Source organism: Lytechinus pictus, chromosome 8 (genome assembly GCF_037042905.1).
Source record: "Lytechinus pictus isolate F3 Inbred chromosome 8, Lp3.0, whole genome shotgun sequence".
Classification (NCBI taxonomy): domain Eukaryota; kingdom Metazoa; phylum Echinodermata; class Echinoidea; order Temnopleuroida; family Toxopneustidae; genus Lytechinus; species Lytechinus pictus.
In genome coordinates this window covers 23,948,627-23,966,355 of record NC_087252.1, presented here as the reverse complement: position 1 = coordinate 23,966,355, position 17,729 = coordinate 23,948,627, and the positions used below count along the sequence as shown (strand labels likewise).

At 36.3% G+C, this 17,729-nt stretch overlaps 1 protein-coding gene across 1 annotated transcript in view; it reads left to right on the top strand.

Moving 5' to 3' along the window:
* LOC129266975 (uncharacterized) overlaps nucleotides 1-17,729 on the top strand; it is a 198,978-nt gene that overhangs the window by 97,685 nt on the left and 83,564 nt on the right. Inside the window, exons 65-76 of the mRNA XM_064104168.1 lie at nucleotides 4,996-5,136; nucleotides 6,980-7,078; nucleotides 7,792-7,893; nucleotides 8,384-8,542; nucleotides 9,410-9,550; nucleotides 11,165-11,263; nucleotides 11,820-11,918; nucleotides 13,827-13,982; nucleotides 14,327-14,413; nucleotides 14,718-14,858; nucleotides 16,237-16,335; nucleotides 17,438-17,524. Coding sequence (XP_063960238.1) covers nucleotides 4,996-5,136; nucleotides 6,980-7,078; nucleotides 7,792-7,893; nucleotides 8,384-8,542; nucleotides 9,410-9,550; nucleotides 11,165-11,263; nucleotides 11,820-11,918; nucleotides 13,827-13,982; nucleotides 14,327-14,413; nucleotides 14,718-14,858; nucleotides 16,237-16,335; nucleotides 17,438-17,524 — 1,410 coding nt within the window. The remainder of the gene's footprint in view (nucleotides 1-4,995; nucleotides 5,137-6,979; nucleotides 7,079-7,791; nucleotides 7,894-8,383; nucleotides 8,543-9,409; nucleotides 9,551-11,164; nucleotides 11,264-11,819; nucleotides 11,919-13,826; nucleotides 13,983-14,326; nucleotides 14,414-14,717; nucleotides 14,859-16,236; nucleotides 16,336-17,437; nucleotides 17,525-17,729) is intronic.

The window sequence follows — 17,729 nt, the reverse complement described above, 5'->3', positions numbered from 1 at the left end:
TTAATGGGATAAGCACCAACTTTGATGTCTGATTATTCATATATTCTTTTGAATTTTGTGTTTTTCATTTACATCCACAAAAACCAACAATGTGTCCATGTACGACTGGTATTTCAGTTTGCCAACTGCATTGTACATAATGCTCATATATGCATTCAAAGTAAAAATGCAACAAATAGTGTTCATTGATGTGCTATTCTAGTCACCTGTTCTATTCAATTTCTTCATCCTGCTATGTAAGGCATGCTTACGTAATATCTTGCTTTGAAATCTGCCTATCACAATGAAAGAAATGAAAGGTCATTTGACCCAAATTGTCCATGAAGTAACTACGAACTGGTCTATTAGTCCAGTCAATAGCTCAGTCGGTAGAGCGGGGGTTTCGGATTCCGGTGACCCGGGTTCGATTCCCAAGTGGTGCGCTAGTGCCCTTTGGTAAGGCATTTATCCTCATTACCAGGTCCCTCGGAGAGGACCTTAAGCTGTCGGTCCCCTGGTTGCTTGCTCACAGGCATTCGTGCTTTCTTAGCAGTCAGGTAAAAAACCTCGATATAACATAACATAACATAACATCTAGCCAGAATAGGGGGGTAACCCACCACTAATTGCAACACGAGATATTCCACTGAAATGCTTTCCAGGAAGGTCCCCTAAACAACATACTAAAAGTCCCAAGAAATCCAAGCAGTGGAAATTTATGAAATTTGCATATTATGCAAATAAGCATCCTTTTATGGAAAAAAAAATGTCAAAATATTGTGATTTTTCTCATATAGACTGCTTGAAAACATTCCATTAATGTTGACATTAATATGCTACTATATCACTAAGCATGAGAATTCATCCCAATGCCTGAAAATTAATTTGCATATTATGCAAATTAGCCATTAAAAAAAGAAAATGAGGAAATTAATCCAAAGATTACAAATTAAATGTCCACAGCAAGTAAGTTTGAACAAAAGTTCATGATGAATAAATAAGTTCAATGTCTTTATTCAAAAAAGCTAGCAAATCTGCCTCATTTGCATATTATGCAAATAAGTATCCTTATATGGAAAATGTCAAGAAATTTTTATCACATTGACTGCAGTGAAAACGTTTCAGTTTTTCAAATTAAAATACTGCTATCAATAAGCATTCAAATCTATCCTTATATGATTTATATTCAAGGAAAAATACTGGAAATATGTTCTTCGCTTCCTAAGCCGCGTTGTTAGTCTGACAAGATGATGGGATTGGCAAGAACAAAGCACAGTATTTGAATTGGTGTGTAGTTTGTTAGAGTTGACAACCCTTTTTTATATGGATGGGAACGACTTAAACTTTCTTGAAATTTCACCGTATAAACATGATAAAGGGAGGCCAGGAAAAGCAAACTTATGGCAGGTAAGATCTGATGAGAAGTCTCATTAAGAAGTGAAGCAGAGATTCCGTCTGGCCTAGTAGCTTCATGCAGGTTGTTTTCTTTAACAATTTCTTCAGTAGTCTGGCTACACCTGCTTGACTAAACAATATGTTATTTGGCCATATCTGGGTCAGGACTGGGTCCCAGGACTTGTAGATCAGCGTCATTATCATCATCATCAGTGGTGAATACTGAGACTAAAAATATTTGCCTTCCTTTAATAATGCTATTCCAATGTAGTCATAGCTATTGATATTAAGGGTTCCCAACATGTTACTTGTTACAGCCTGGATCATTGTCAATCCGGTCAACATATTATGTCTTATAGGCTTGTCTACAAAGTACAAACCCTCTTATGGTCCTCTTCAATGCATTGTAGCAATTCTGAGCTTTACCTTACTGATGCTTTTGGAGCTCTTAAATGTGCAAGCCTTCCTAGCCTTTTTCTAAAACTCTTGACATCTTCCGACACAACTTATGTCCATTGTCTAATTGAGGCAACTTGTGTCGGAAGAAGACATGGTTAACAATGTGTTCTTGTTAAAGTCCTCTTGATTGGCATTCAGTCTCCTATGCTCGACTTGTCGGATTTCAGTACAGAGAGTTGTATGATTGTCCAAGGTACATCTGCATGACACTATTATAGTCAGCATTCCTCCAGAAGAACATCCTTAGTCGTACCATAATTACTAAAAGGTTTATTCATCTGGATAACCTCACAGTATACCCATGAGTAGCACATTGTGGCAAATAAATCCTGGAAGTGGTACACACTGTCTAATCAATGTTGGATGGTATTTGATGGTGATGTTAAGGGTGTTCCATTATGTTGTGTCCTCTTGTTGGAAAGGCAATAATTTGGCTTATAGTCCTCAATCTGGTTTGTTCATTGTCTCACTGAGGAATTTCTGTTTACCATAAATATCAGGAAATTAATATTATTATTTGCATACGACTTACATAGAAACTATAGCTTTAATATTTGGAGATGGTTGCCATAGGAGATTTATCAAAGAGGAAAGAAAAGAAAATGGATGCTTCATCATGAAGCAGCAACTGGATTCAGCAAGAACGTCTAATCACGATTCCTGTATCTGAGAAAGATGCCTATAATGCACTTTAAGCCTTCATCATGAATTTATGAATGGCTTTCATGTCACTCGTATAGGCAAATGCCCATTGTTACTCTTATTAAGCATGCCCAGAGATCTTGTGATCCAAGCAAGTACTCATATTCACCACCAAGACAAGTGATGATGATGATGATGATGGGTTCTTGTAAAGCGCCGGTATTCGCCTCAGCTGGGCGCTCATGGCGCTTGCTCAAAAATAGGAAATATCTCACAAATTTCAATGTCTTTAAACAGTGCTTAGGATCATCATTTAGTTCAAGTACTGTCCTAGTAATGCTACAATTGAGTTATTCTTGGGATAAAGTTGGAGTGGGGAACAGAAAGGTCTTCAGGTAAGACTCAAAAGTTGATTGGGTCTCTGCTCCCCTGATAAATTGGGGAAGGCTATTCCACAGCTTTGGTCCAGAGATGTAGAAGGCTCTGTCACCCCAGGTTGTGTGGCTGAGAGATTCCCTCAGCAATGCTTGATCTGCTGATCTGAGACTGTGTGTTGGTCTATGCTGAGATAAGAGTTCTGATATGTAGGGTGGAGATTTATCGTTAAGCGCTTTAAATACAAGGACCCCAAGTTTATAAGCTAAGTGGTGTGCTACAAGGACCAAAATATTCGAAGCTAATGGGCTTTTATTTGTACGGGTGTGACATCTTGTGCTGATCACTTGGCAATCCAGGAGCTTGCAAGCGTGGACTATACTCACACGAAACGCAAAGTCTCTACAACGTCAAAAAGAGAGCAAGACTTGGATGGAAATAATGAAGCATTTAAGCAGTGGGATCCATGTAGAATGGACTCATCATTGTACGATATGAGTGGGGTAACTGCTCGTGACAATAGTCAATATCAACCAAGCAAGAAGTGTAGGGAAGGTCATCATGGTTAGTACACATAATCTACATGGAATTTAGAGGAAAGTATCACGTATGTCTTTCCTTGAATATTTATGTCGGATTCTTATTTGCATAATATGTAAATTACACTTCAGATATTAAGCTGATTATTAATGTATTTGCCATTCTTAGTGATCACATCATATTGATCTAGACTGAAATGTTTTCATAATTGGTTTTGGGTGAAAAATCTAATTTTCTGGATTTTTTCCATATAAAGATGCTCATATATATGCAAATGAGGTAGATTTATTTACGATTTTTTTTTTAATAAAAAAATAAATAAATTTGTAAAACTTATCATGGGCTTCAGTTCAATTCGTATTGTATTCTGCACTTGATTTCCAATATTTGGATTATTTCCCATATTTGTAATTTATTATGGCTAATTTGCATAAAATGCAAATTTTGTGATTTTCCTATATGCTTGTATATTTAAGGACTTTAAATATGGTGTTTAGGAAACGTTCCTGTAAGGTATTACCATATTCCAATTTCAATAGATAATCTACTTGCAATTTATGTATCACCAGTGTGTTTTCTTGAATATTTATAACATGTTAGATACTTTTATTTGCATAATATGCAAATTACACTACAGAAACTAAGCTGAATACAAATGAATTCAACGTCCTTAGTGATAGTAGCATGTAAATTTCAATATTAATGAAATTTCCTAGCAGTTAATGAGAGAAAAATCACAATACTTTGACATTTTTCCATATAAGGATGCTTATTTGCATATTATGCAAATGAGGTAGATTTTTTTGCACTTTTGACAAAAAACGTTGAATACAGTTATTTATCATGAATTTTCGCTCAAAATGAAATTGTTTTGGACTCTCAATTTGTAATCTTTGGGCTATTTTCCTTATTTTTCTAACTTTTTATGGCTAATTTGCATAATATGCAAATTTTTATAAATTTCCACTGCTTGGATTTCTTGGGACTTTTAGTATGTTGTTTAGGGGACCTTCCTTGAAAGCATTGCAGTGGAATATCTCGTGTTGCAATTAGTGGTGGGTCAAACCCTATATTGACTGGACTATATTGCAAGGATGTGATTTAAACAGTAGGCTATATATTGTACATCTATCATCTGTCTCTTGCTATTTTTTCAATAGTTCTTAATTTTCTCAGAGATTGAAGATAGACAACTATGTATAGCATTTTTTGTTCATTTTATGTATTTTCCATTTTAAAAGAATATACAAGTAAATGATGTATGAAGAAATTCAAATGGGAAATATTGAAATAAATCTACAACAAAAGAAACAGATATTAGCATATCATTTTTAATCAAATGAAATAACAAGGGAAAAATATTTAGTTAGGCTCTATATCACCAGTGAATGAATCTCTATTTACTAGTCCTGATCTATATACAGTCATTTTATTACTTCCCGTGGGTGTTTCACAAAAGGCTAAAACCCATTACCCCATTGGTTAGATCACATATATGAGAAGTCCTCTTCTTTATATTCTTCACTGAGATTATGTGTGAAATATCATGTGTCTGTTGGCATTCAAGCATGTAATCATATTTAACTCTTCGTGAAATGTCCCCAGGTGCCTCAAGCCATGTCTTCACTGAGTTTGTCGGACCAGGTTCCACAGCCCTTCATATAAGAGGAATCCAGGCGTCGGATGAAGGCCTGTATACATGTGAGGTTGACATGAGTACACAGACTATCACCATTACTATAGAATGTAAGTATATTCCGTCGCATTCCTGTGTTCGTTCTTTCTATCTTTTGTATTTTGTGAAAAATATACAATTTTTGCCATCTAGTTTCAACAAAAGATATGAAAATTGTCAAATAGGTGAGTAATAATGCTAATGAATCATGTTTTGTGGAAGTAGATATTGCTTTTTTAAAGAAGTTTTTCTTTGCTGGTTTTATTAAGGTGTCAACTTCATGTGAATTAATTAAGTAATTGATGATGTTTTGATAAATTAATTAATGTCACCAATGGTTTGAGAATTTGAAAACATGATATTGCGATGAGGGCTACCATCATTATGATTGATATTTAATTATGTCTACTACAGTTATTTTTATTACTATTATTATAACCAGTTTTGTTCTTATAAGTATTATCATTATTGTTATAATTGGACTAGTTATAGTAGGGCTTTTTCTATAGAGTATTTACATCCAACCCCCTATGTGTGAGCCCTTCCTGAAATTATTCATACCTGTGTTTTGCTTCAAATGAAAAGGTTTAATATTCTTAAATGTCACGACATGAAGGGAAATAAACTTCAAGAAAAATGGGGATTTGATGTGCAAGATGGCTGATAACTCTATTGAATTGCAAACTAGTGCATATAACATTATTGTATTGTTGATATCCTCTATAGCAGGGGTTCTCAAACTACGGCCCGCGGTCCGGATCCGGCCCACGGAGCTTCTCAATCCGGCCCGCGAGACTCTGGGTTTTTTAATCACTTTTAAGTCACACTATGAAACATAGCTCAATATGATTACTTTGTGTATCCATGTAGACCTAACCGTATAATGGTAGTCAAATAAAAAGTTTAGTGGAGTCTTTTCTGTATGTTCGATCTACTTTCTTATTAGTTGTACCTTGACAGGCTTAGGGCCGCGGAATGGTTTTCAAAGTGAGGGGGGTTGGCCATGCAAAAAATCACAATCATATGGTCATTTTTACGTTTTTTTTACATGGTTTTGGAAAAAAGTGGGCCCCCCCCCCCGCCCCTGCTTGACCAGTGAACATTTGCACCAGTGCCTTCGTCTGGCAATTACACCTTTTGTGCCAAGGTTCAAGCAACTTGTTGCTGACAGACTGTCACTTTCCCCATATTGAAAGTGACTAGGAGACTATCCTTGTTAGAGTCTACAACAGACATGCTCTATTATTCCTTCTACTTTGACTACAAAAACATTGATACTTCAAGACATTATCTGTGACCCCAATACCAGGTATGTATAGATACAATCTAGATTCCTTTTAACAAAGTACTACAATTTTGTTATCATTTATATTGAATCTCGCTGTATTTTGAAATCTTTTCTAATTTTACCTGCGTTTGGATTAAATGCTCCCAAAATAAGGGCCATATTGCACAAGGGAGCATCTAGGACCACGACCGCAAGGGTTTTTGTGCTTCGCGCACATTCTTTTCTAAGTATCCACTTCACCCTGGCCCTTTCAGGTTTACAAGGAGTCTCATCTGGCCCTTCAAAGAAAAAGTTTGAGAACCCCTGCTCTATAGACAATGAATGTGTATCTGCCTGTCTTAATGGAGGCGCCGGCGTGGAGGGAATTAACCTCAAGAAAAATGGGGATTTGATGTGCAAAATGGCTGATAACTCTATTGAATTGCCAAATATTGCATGTAACATTATTGTATTGTTGATATCCACTATGGATAATGAATATGTACCAACCTGTCTTAATGGAGGCACCTGCGTGGAGGGAATTAACCTCAAGAAAAATGGAGATTTGATGTGCAAGATGACTGATAACTCTTTTGAATTGCAAACTAATGCATATTACATTATTGTATTGTTGATATCCACTATAGATAATGAATGCGTACCTTCCTGTCTTAATGGAGGCACTTGTGTGGAGGGTGTGTGTATCTGTACTGAGCAGTACCTTGGAATCATCTGCCAGGAAGAAGGTAAGGGCATGAGGTGTTCACATCTATGTTAATGGGGGAATGTTTCACGAAGTAAATAGTAATTTTCACTGGCTAAGTTGTTTGAGCCAATCAGATTGAAGGATTTTGATAGCTTGTAACAGATGTAAGGGGTAATTGCTGATTATTTGTTTCATGAAATGCTCCAATGGTAATATTATGATCTTCCTCCCCTCCTTCTCCCCTCTTCTTCCCCTCTCTTCCCATTTCCTTTCCTATTCCTCCCCTTTTTCATTCTCTTCCATTCCCCATCAATTGTTGAGTCAACTGTGTCCACATTGATTGTATGTACGGAATAAACATAGGTTTTAAGTATTGCAGAAGAAAATCTGAATTTGAATCATTTTTATCTTGTCCTGGTGAAAATATATCTATAAAAAGGGTTATCATAATAAATCAAAGAGGAGTCTGAAAACTCTTACAGCTGGTGACCTGTCTTTGTAAAGAGGTTATGAATTGGCTTTCATTCAATTAAAATATTCAAATCATTGCAACATCTGTTTAGACCCTGCATGATTTCCATCCTTTTACTTTCAATGGTGCAAGTCTGTATTGTTGATGTCCTTGAGGGAAGCAAGTAACACCAATCCCTCTTTTCAGAACTTGTCATGTTATACTCATGAACAGAAATGGTGAGATGTTATCTAATCACTCACCTTACTCTCTCTCTCTTGACTATTTTTCACTTGATGTAGTCCCTCAGCCCTGCAACCTCCCCTGTCAGAATAATGGACATTGCTATGGTGGGCGTTGCCATTGTGCGACATTCTTCACTGGAGAATACTGCCAAACAAGAGGTTAGATTTGCAATGTTGGAAACATATTTTTCTTTTCATTTATGACAACCATATGTGTGAATATAAGCAGTGGCGGACTGTGACCCGGAGGAGACAAAGCATTGGAGAGGCACAACATTGTCCACAAACAATACAGTGCCCCTCCAATCATTGTCTCCTCCAGGTCACGGTCCGCCTCTGAATATAAGACTGCCATTTATCACTAAATGATAAAATATGATGTCATATTTAATGACATGAAAGATAATAGTTTTTATTTATGCATTATGAAGTATAAATCTTTGAATTCATATTTTATCCATAGGTATGTGTATAGTATCAATATTAAGGCAGCTTTTACCAAGAAAATGGATTATTTCATAATATACAGACCTTTTCTGTGTATCCTTTATAAATAGACACATGCATTTCTAACTTACGTATACATTCAAGTTTTAATAGAATTACTCATTTATGAATTACCATATATTGTTGTTTTCTTTGTCAATAGTTGGGAATAACTTTGAGATTACCATCAATACGGTGACCTTTGAACCTCCGAGTGTTGGTGACAATGTGAGGCTCTCATGTACTTACATTGGTGAGGCAGGAAACCAGCAACCGACTTGGATAAACCCTGGCGGAGAACTAATCAGGCGACTTGACCAGGGTAAATTGAGTTTACAGCATTCTTTCAGATATATTTCTCTGTTTAGGATAGATTGGCCAGATTTTGTGCTTTTGGAAGATTTTTCTATGTTGAGTCATGAAACAATAGCATGAAGTGGATGAGCCGTGGTGTAGTGGTTCTGACTCTTGCCTTGTAAACAGAGGGTCGTGTGTTCGAATCCCACCGCGGTCTAGCGTCCTTTGGCAAGGCGTTAATCCACACTTTGCCACTCTCGACCCAGGTGCTAAATGGGTACCCGGTAGGATGCGAAAGATATTGTATGTTTGATTTTGCCAGCGCCATAATGAGGCTGCGATGAATGCAAGGAATACTCCCCAGGGAGTGGAAATTGTGCACTTTTCGTGCGGGATTGAAATGAATCCAATGACCGGGGTAATAATATGCTGTAACGCGCTTTGAGCCATTCTGGGAAAAGCGCTCTATAAAAATTGGCTATTATTATTATTATTATTATTATGAACGATCAAAGAATTGAGCATTGACAGTATCAATCTCAATGTCATCTTTACCATTAGTTCAATGTTCACAATGTTGAAATCAACTTATCTTTAAATCCTTATATCATTAAAATGGTAAAATAGTAAAAAAAAATACTGTTTGCCATGCTAAATTCAAAATATGTATTTATAGGAAAAGGCAGCGATAAAAGAAAAAAAAGCTTTTGCCCAATTTGAGGAAAAATGGTGACAAATGAGGCTGCAAATAACCCGCTATCCCAATATTACATTCTTCTGTCTAATAATAGAATAGGCAGTGTTCTTTGATGCACAATGAATCAATTTTCCTCTTATCTTAAAAAATAAAATAATAAAACATACTATTTTTATTTTATTTTTTATTTTTTAGGTGGCAGCAGACACTTGAGTGTTGAGGAGGAATCAGCGATGACAACAACATTGGTCATAAACAACATTATAGAGACAGACTCTGGCATCTACACGTGTACAGTTGGAGAATATGACAATGAGTTTGACATCACTATACGGGGTAAAGACCAACCTGCAATGCAATAATATTCATATTCTACTTTTATATTGTAAATTTATATACTGTATGACCAGTTTACAGATAAATATATAATTGTTTAATTTTGTATTATGTTTCATCCCCACAGTATTTATTTTCATTACTATTTTTAAATATTTGTTTACAACCACAACCAATGCAGAACATTTTTCAAATCATTCTTTGTATGTACATATGCATAAATTAATTCAGTCTTGATTGTATCAGTTTTTGTCTCACCTGCATAGCAGAGTGAGACTATAGGCGCCGCTTTTCCGACGGCGACGGCGGCGGCGGCGGCGGCGTCAACACCAAATCTTAACCTGAGGTTAAGTTTTTGAAATGACAGCATAACTTAGAAAGTATATGGACCTAGTTCATGAAACTTGGCCATAAGGTTAGTCAAGTATTACTGAACATCCTGCCTGAGTTTCATGTCACATGACCAAGGTCAAAGGTCATTTAGGGTCAATGAACTTAGACCATGTTGGGGGAATCAACATCAAAATCTTAACCTAAGGTTAAGTTTTTGAAATGTCATCATAACTTAGAAAATATATGGACCTAGTTCATGAAACTTACACATAAGGTTAATCAAGTATCACTGAACATCCTGCATGAGTTTCACATCACATGACCAAGGTCAAAGGTCATTTAGGGTCAATGAACTTTGGCCGAATTGGGGGTATCTGTTGAATTACCATCATAACTTTGAAAGTTTATGGATCTGATTCATGAAACTTGGACATAATAGTAATCAAGTATTACTGAACATCCTGTGCAAGTTTCAGGTCACATGATCAAGGTCAAAGGTCATTTAGGGTCAATGAACTTTGGCCAAATTGGGGTATTTGTTGAATTACAGCCATAAATTTGAAAGTGTGTTGGTCTAGTTCATAAAACTTGGACATAATAGTAATCAAGTATCACTGAACATCCTGTGCGAGTTTCAGGTCACATGATCAAGGTCAAAGGTCATGTAAGGTCAAAGAACTTTGGCCACGTTGGGGGTATTTGTTGAATTGCCATCATATCTCTATAAGTGTATTGGTCTAGTTCATAAAACGTGGAAATAAGAGTAACCAAGTATCACTGAACATCTTGTGCGAGTTATAGTAGTTTTCAAAATCAGCACTGCTGCTATATTGAATCGCGTGATGCAGGTGAGACGGCCAGAGGCATTCCACTTGTCTTTTAATTTTCCTGCTTTTTCTGTCAAGCCATACAGCTGTTGTAAAGTTTTATTTGTGGTAATTTGTATACTGATAAGTATCCTTTGCTTTCATTCATTCTGTGTGTAGTATACAGCAACAAAATAGTCTTATATGGTGTTGATCGTTCAATATGTTAGCTTCAATATACTGGGATGACTGTTTACTCAACATTGGACAGTATTTGCAGTTAAAAGATTGCATAATTGTTCACAATTTATAGTGAGCACCTTGGGCCGAATAGGAAAACCACAGTATACATTAATGTAAGTATTGAGAGTAATTGTGATAAAATAATAATAAAGTGTGCATATCTTACATTGAAGAAATTGATTTATCACTCATATTTATATATATATATCTCTATTTTTATATTTTTTTTTAGAAGCGGAGTGTGTCCCAAGATGTGAGAATAACGGTCTATGCAGTATGGGCATGTGTATGTGCACTGAAGGATTTGGAGGATTGGCTTGTGAATTCCAGAGTAAGTACTTCTAACTTTTTTCTTTTTACTATGGGTAAAATATCTGTTCATCTCAAACATTGACAATTTAATGGAAGTTCTTGTCATGAATGTACACCTTTAAGATATATCCTGATGAGTATTTTCTCCTGAATAATTTGATGTCACTATTATATATGGTATGTGTTTGTGTATTGCTTGGATAATCAGGATGAAGTCTTTGCTTGGATATTAAATGTAGTACAAACATGAGTAATAATAATGTGTTATTTACACAGAGTAACCACTTCTGTTATGAAACTGCTCTACTAGCATACCATTCTGTAAATTCACTTTTCTCAAATTTAAATTTTTAGGGCCATGCTAGATGGCACAAATTACTATTTTTTCTAGATGTTGATGATGACTTGGACATGTATTGAAAAACTTATCCCCTTGTCACGAGTCTATCAGTGCGATACTATATGCTGGTACCTATTATAAACCATAGTACACACTTAGATTATGCTTAAAAGCCGTTCACATAAATATTGTGGATGTTTTCAAATTGCAAGCTTTTCAAATTCATTTCTTGCAGTTACCGAATGCGATTTCCCCTGTGCAAATGGAGGAACCTGTAGCAATGGCCAGTGCATCTGTCACCCAGAATTTGATGGCTCATTCTGCCAAAACAGGAGTAAGTTATTATGTTAAAGAGTATTTCCTCATCGGTGTTTCCATTATAGCTGTTGGTGCCCAGCGGAACCTTCTACCACTAAAAAATCCTTGCCGGTACTAAGTACAAAATCAAATCCACATGCCCAACATATATGTGTATACTCTGGAGATTGCCTGTGATGATTATTTTCAATATTACCCTGGCTGTAGTCCAGGGGAGCGTTTCATCAAGATTTTTGTCCGACAAGTTGTCAGATCTGACATCTTTCCTTGATTGGCTGTGAGGCACTGCTACTATGGTAACTGTCGGATAAAACAGGACTTGTCGGATAAAACGTCCGACAAGTCCTTTCATGAAAGACTCCCCTGGCATCATCCAGCGGAGTGTCTCATGAAGGATTTGTCGGTCGTTTTCTCTGACAAATCCTGTTTTATCTTACAAATACCATAGTAACAGCCAGTCTGAATCAAGGAAAGTTGTCAGATCTGAAAACTTGTCAGACAAAAATGTTGATGAAACGATCCCCTGATGCATAAGTATTTACAGGAATTAATATTCTTGCCAGGTGCTCATTTACCTCACTTGGATCAAGGGCAATGCAATGTAAATAAATTCTGTGCTGATGGAACTAAATGCCATGGCTGGGATTCAAATCCAGGACCCTCTGATTGAAAGGCAAGAGCAAGAACCACTAGACCTTGATCTTTCCAGATCCCAAACAGCACACAACAAAACAAGCAACAAAACCATACCACTCCATTCAAATTCTTAAATATGATGGCACTAAAAAGAGAAATATGACTTATTTTGGATGTATCTTTTATCAGAAAACATCACTTACCTTAACCCTAAAATGGCCGGGGGGGGGGTTGAATCAACCCCCCCCTCAACATTTTCTGCGATCATTCCGCCGCGCGAAATTTTTTGACCGCGCCACTCGCAGAGTTTATACTTTTAAGTCTTGCGCATCTTTTGAGACCAAATTTACGACGCCCGGGTACGCGGTTCCGAAATTACGCAACATTTTGTAAGTGCATGTCAGACCAAAAATTGTTCCAAAACGTGATTTTGTGTACAAAGTCAATGCAAATTGAGTTTTCTCATCTTATTCATAAAGATATGATTATTTTTACTTAAAAGAGCTGAAAGCAATTGATTTTAGGATAATTATGCTTCAAAAAGGTTGTGCAATAAATCTGGAAAAAAAACAAAGAAAAACAAAAGGTTGAAAAACAATGAAATACATAAGAAATTGATTTCCAAACCAAGGTTTTTTTCAATTGCCATTGTTAAGAATGCTACAAAGAGTATTTTTACCAAAAATTAGCATTCTAGGAACTTTATTTAGTGAATTAGAGCAAAAAGTATGATTTATGCATAAATTAGCATAATTAATTCATATAAAATAAAATCTCATTATTTTGGAAAATTTTACCATACAGCCTTGTAGATTACATCGCACACTACCAGCGTGCAAATTTTTGCGGCGCTCGCGCGATCGGCGGCCGAGATCTCAGGGGGGGGGTTGAATCAACCCCCCCCCAGCCACAGAACAGCCAAAAAAGCCCGGCCTAGTTAGGGTTAAACAGATAATATATTCAACTTCGGAAATAATAATAATAATAATAAGATAGGGTATTTATATTGCGCACATATCCACCTTGTTAGGTGCTCAAGGTGCTCCTTTATTACCCGGCTAAGCTAGGCGTTCAAAGCGCACACAGCTTCTTAAGGAATTACTTCCTACCGGTACCCATTTACCTCACCTGGGTTGAGTGCAGCACATTGTGGATCAGTTTCTTGCTGAAGGAAATTACGCCATGGCTGGGATTCGAACCCACGCCCCTCTGTTTCAAAGTCCGGGGACTAATCCACTGGGCCACAACCGTTTTGATAATGTGTATTTGTTGTTTCTTGCAATTACAGGGTACGTTGATGAAGGTATCCAGATCAGCATCACTCCACATGTTCCTAGGCTTCCTCCTGTTGGTACGGATCTACAGCTCATCTGTGAGATAGACAACCCTCAAGGTTTCCAGAGACCAGTCTGGCTCAAACCAAATGGAGAACGTGTTATACAGGGTAAGATATATCACAGAGATATGTTAACAGTCTTAGGGTAACATTCAATTGGTGCAGATTTTAACTTTTTTGAGAGATAGACAACCCTCAAGGTTTTCAGAGACTAGTGTGGCTCAAACCTAACAGAGAATGTGTTATACAAGGCTAGAAATATCATAGAGATATGGTAACATTCTTCAGGTAACATCGAATGGGTGCAGATTTGAACCTCATCTGAGAGCTAGACAACCCTCAAGGTTTTCAGAGACCAGTCTGGTTCAAACCAAATGGAGAACGTGTTATACAGGGTAAGATGTATCACAGATATAGGGTTACATTCTTAGGGTAACATCCCATGGGTGCAGATCTAAACCTCTTCTGTGAGATAGACAACCCTCAAGGTTTCCAGAGACCAGTCTGGCTCAAACCAAATGGAGAACGTGTTATACAGGGTAAGATATATCACAGAGATAGGGTAACAATCTTCCGGTAACACCCCATGGGTGCAGATCTAAACCTCTTCTGTGAGATAAACAACTCTCAAGGTTTCCAGAGACCAGTCTGGCTTAAACCAAAGGGAAAAGGGGTTATACAAGGTACTTCTATGTATTGAATGATCAGGTTTAATGTGCTAGTAATCCAACAGATTTCTGTGGTTTCAAGAAATTCAACTAAGGCAGTTTCGTCTGTATTTATTAAGCAAAAATGAAATTAAAGAAATATAATTTGATGCTAGTATTTTTCAATCTTCTATAGGTGATGCTTCTCACATCAACTCTAGGGCTTTATCCCCAAGTGCAACACAACTCAACATCCGAATGGTGGAGAGAGGAGACTCTGGCATCTATACCTGTGTTATTGGATCATACACAAACACACTCACTGTAATCTTTTACAGTAAGTTCATACAGTCACGCCTTATTTTTCCCTGAATTTTATGAACTTGATTCATGGGCCATGTAATTTACTGATCATTCATTTTATTGGAGTTTATTTTGATAAATGAGCACAAATTACTTTCCCCAGCTAAGTGTTAACCTCCATTAAATTTTTGGACTTGTATTTTTAGATTTCTATGTCATTGATTTTGAAGTTATGATTACAGATTTTTAAATCAAAATATAATTAAATTTGCCCCATACATCTATACTTAATTTACACACAGTCCATGAAAATGCCATTGAAAGTGGTTAAGATATAATGACTATTCCCCTTTTGTGATGATTATCCCATGCTAATGAATGTTTCATCTAGGTTAAGTGTAATCCAGGGCCCTGTCTTGCAAAGAGTTACGATTCATCTGATCATCTTAAACTATATGGAAATCCAACAGTGTCATAATTTTTTCTCCAGGAAATTTTCATAATGTCCTTTGTAAACTAAGAGTAGCACACTGAATTTTAAAGAAAACAATGAATGTATGATTGTACATCACATCTAGAGTATATTTTGAACAAACATGCCCTTTAGATCTTGACTTTGCTGGCCATCCATAGTTGTGGTTGATCGGATCAATTGTAACTCTTTGTAAGACGGGGCCCAGACGTGCATTTCATGAAGAGTCTTGTCAGTGAATGTTACTGACTAATTTGCCCTCAGCCAATAAGCATCATTATCATCTATATAGAGTGTTATAGTGATGCATTAAAAACGCTTATTTTGGTCTGCATCAATTGCCCGTGCAGTATCAGAGCGTATCTCTTGACATGACCGAAATCCGACGAATATCCCATAGGCTCCTGTATACAATTTGCTATTGAATATGAGAGCTTATTCAACAGTTTAGAGAGCATGCGCGAATGCGTGAAATATGCGTACAGCAATGAAAGCAATGCGATGCGCAGCATAGAGCACAACTTTGCTCCATGACGTCATAATGAACTACATCCAAGTCGCATGTCAATGACCAAAATTGATCCTTAAGTGATGATGCCATAATGTGATAAGTGATATGACTTGTTTAATCAAATTTCTCCCTCTTCTTTTTTTTTTTGGGGGGGGGGGGGTTGTGTAGATGATAATAATTATATTGGATGGCTTTATTTCATGAAATAGCAGAAATATTCCACTCGTTAGGGCCAATATTCCACTCATCTGCGATTTGTGGAATATTTTCCCGAACTCTTGGAATATTTCTGGTATTCCATTCTGAGCCATCCAATATAATATAAATATTCAACAGTTGTTGATAAATATCACATACCAATCTCTTCTTCAAATCAGTTTTTCACACCATGAGGGTATGTACTGCATTTGTATTGTGTCTTTCATTCAGAAATGCCCTGTATACCAGAGTGTCAAAATGGAGGGTCATGTTCAGATGGCATTTGTCTGTGTGCTCCAGGATACACTGGCTATCAGTGTGAACACAGAGGTATGTATGCATGCAGCAGTGTGAGTAAATTGATGGCACGTTCAGACTGATGCTTTAATCCTCAAACATGCTCATAATGAAGGCATTCTATGTAACACTAGTCATTTTGAAGTGCTGCATCTGGTCTTCTAATAAAATAAAAATTCATCTCAAATTGGGATTAATCCAAACGTGTCTTTTTAAATTTGGAGAATATTTTCACGTTGAGATAAAATATTACACACATATGAAATATCTGTTTTGTGATATCATTATCCTGGAATTTTCATAATGTCATTAACAGAAATCACTGTATTAACCCATTGCCTACTGGAACCGAGGAACTCCTGTACAAAGCCTATGGGAAATAAAGATATAAGTAGTCAACAGGTTAAGTAATGGATGTAGAACATAATGATAAGGAAATAATAAATACGAAACTGTCAACATAAATCATATACATGTATTTTTGAGAGAAATATTTGCAAATCTGTCTTTTAATGAAATTTATTTGGCTAATTATATTGACTGAAGCGCTATTTTTATTTGCGTGATTAATACAGTTGGGAGAAATACAGTTTTATAATGAATCTTGTTCTTCTAAATATATGTCTATTTCAGCTGTCATTGTCCTCAGCTACATATAGTATACAAGGTTTTGAATGATATCAATAATCTCTTTATAATGATTGCTTTTAATTATAATGCTTCATAACCTAACTCATCTAAGATCTACTCACTATGAAAGATACTTTTTTTAAATTTTGTTTGATAATGCTTATTAACCTACTTTTGATATTGATTTGATTATAGATCTAATGTTTACATTCATGTATATTTGAAAACTTAATCAACATTGACATGAACATGTCAAAAAAATTGTCCTTTTTTTGTATAATGGTTACACTTGCAATTATTAATGAAATGTGTTGATGATTACTGACTTTAATAATTTGAATTGAGTCAATTGAAGTTTATTTCTGTGTTAGTGATATTGTAATCATAGTCAGTTGATTCTTCCTTATGTTACTAATGCAAGTGATGCTTAACTTTACGCTTCTGTTAACTGTACTAAGCTACATGTATGAGGGCGGGCTTTGCTTTTAATTTTTGCTTCCTACAGAGTGCATGCCTGCCTGTATTAACGGAGGATCGTGTGTGAACGGAGATTGTGAGTGCAGCCCAGACTATGAGGGCCAATTCTGTGAGAGTAAGTAAAGTTCCGTTCTGATGTGGCAAGGTGGAGGGTCTCAATGAACCCTCTTGTCACGTTCAATGGAGTGATGAAGCGATGACGTCACTTTTTTTTGGGGTGGGAGGACATTTCAACATTTTTTTAAATGCCATATCAAAGCAGAGATTGATAAAAAAAATGATAATCAAAATTTGAAGGGAATCGGTTTGCGGATGCCAAC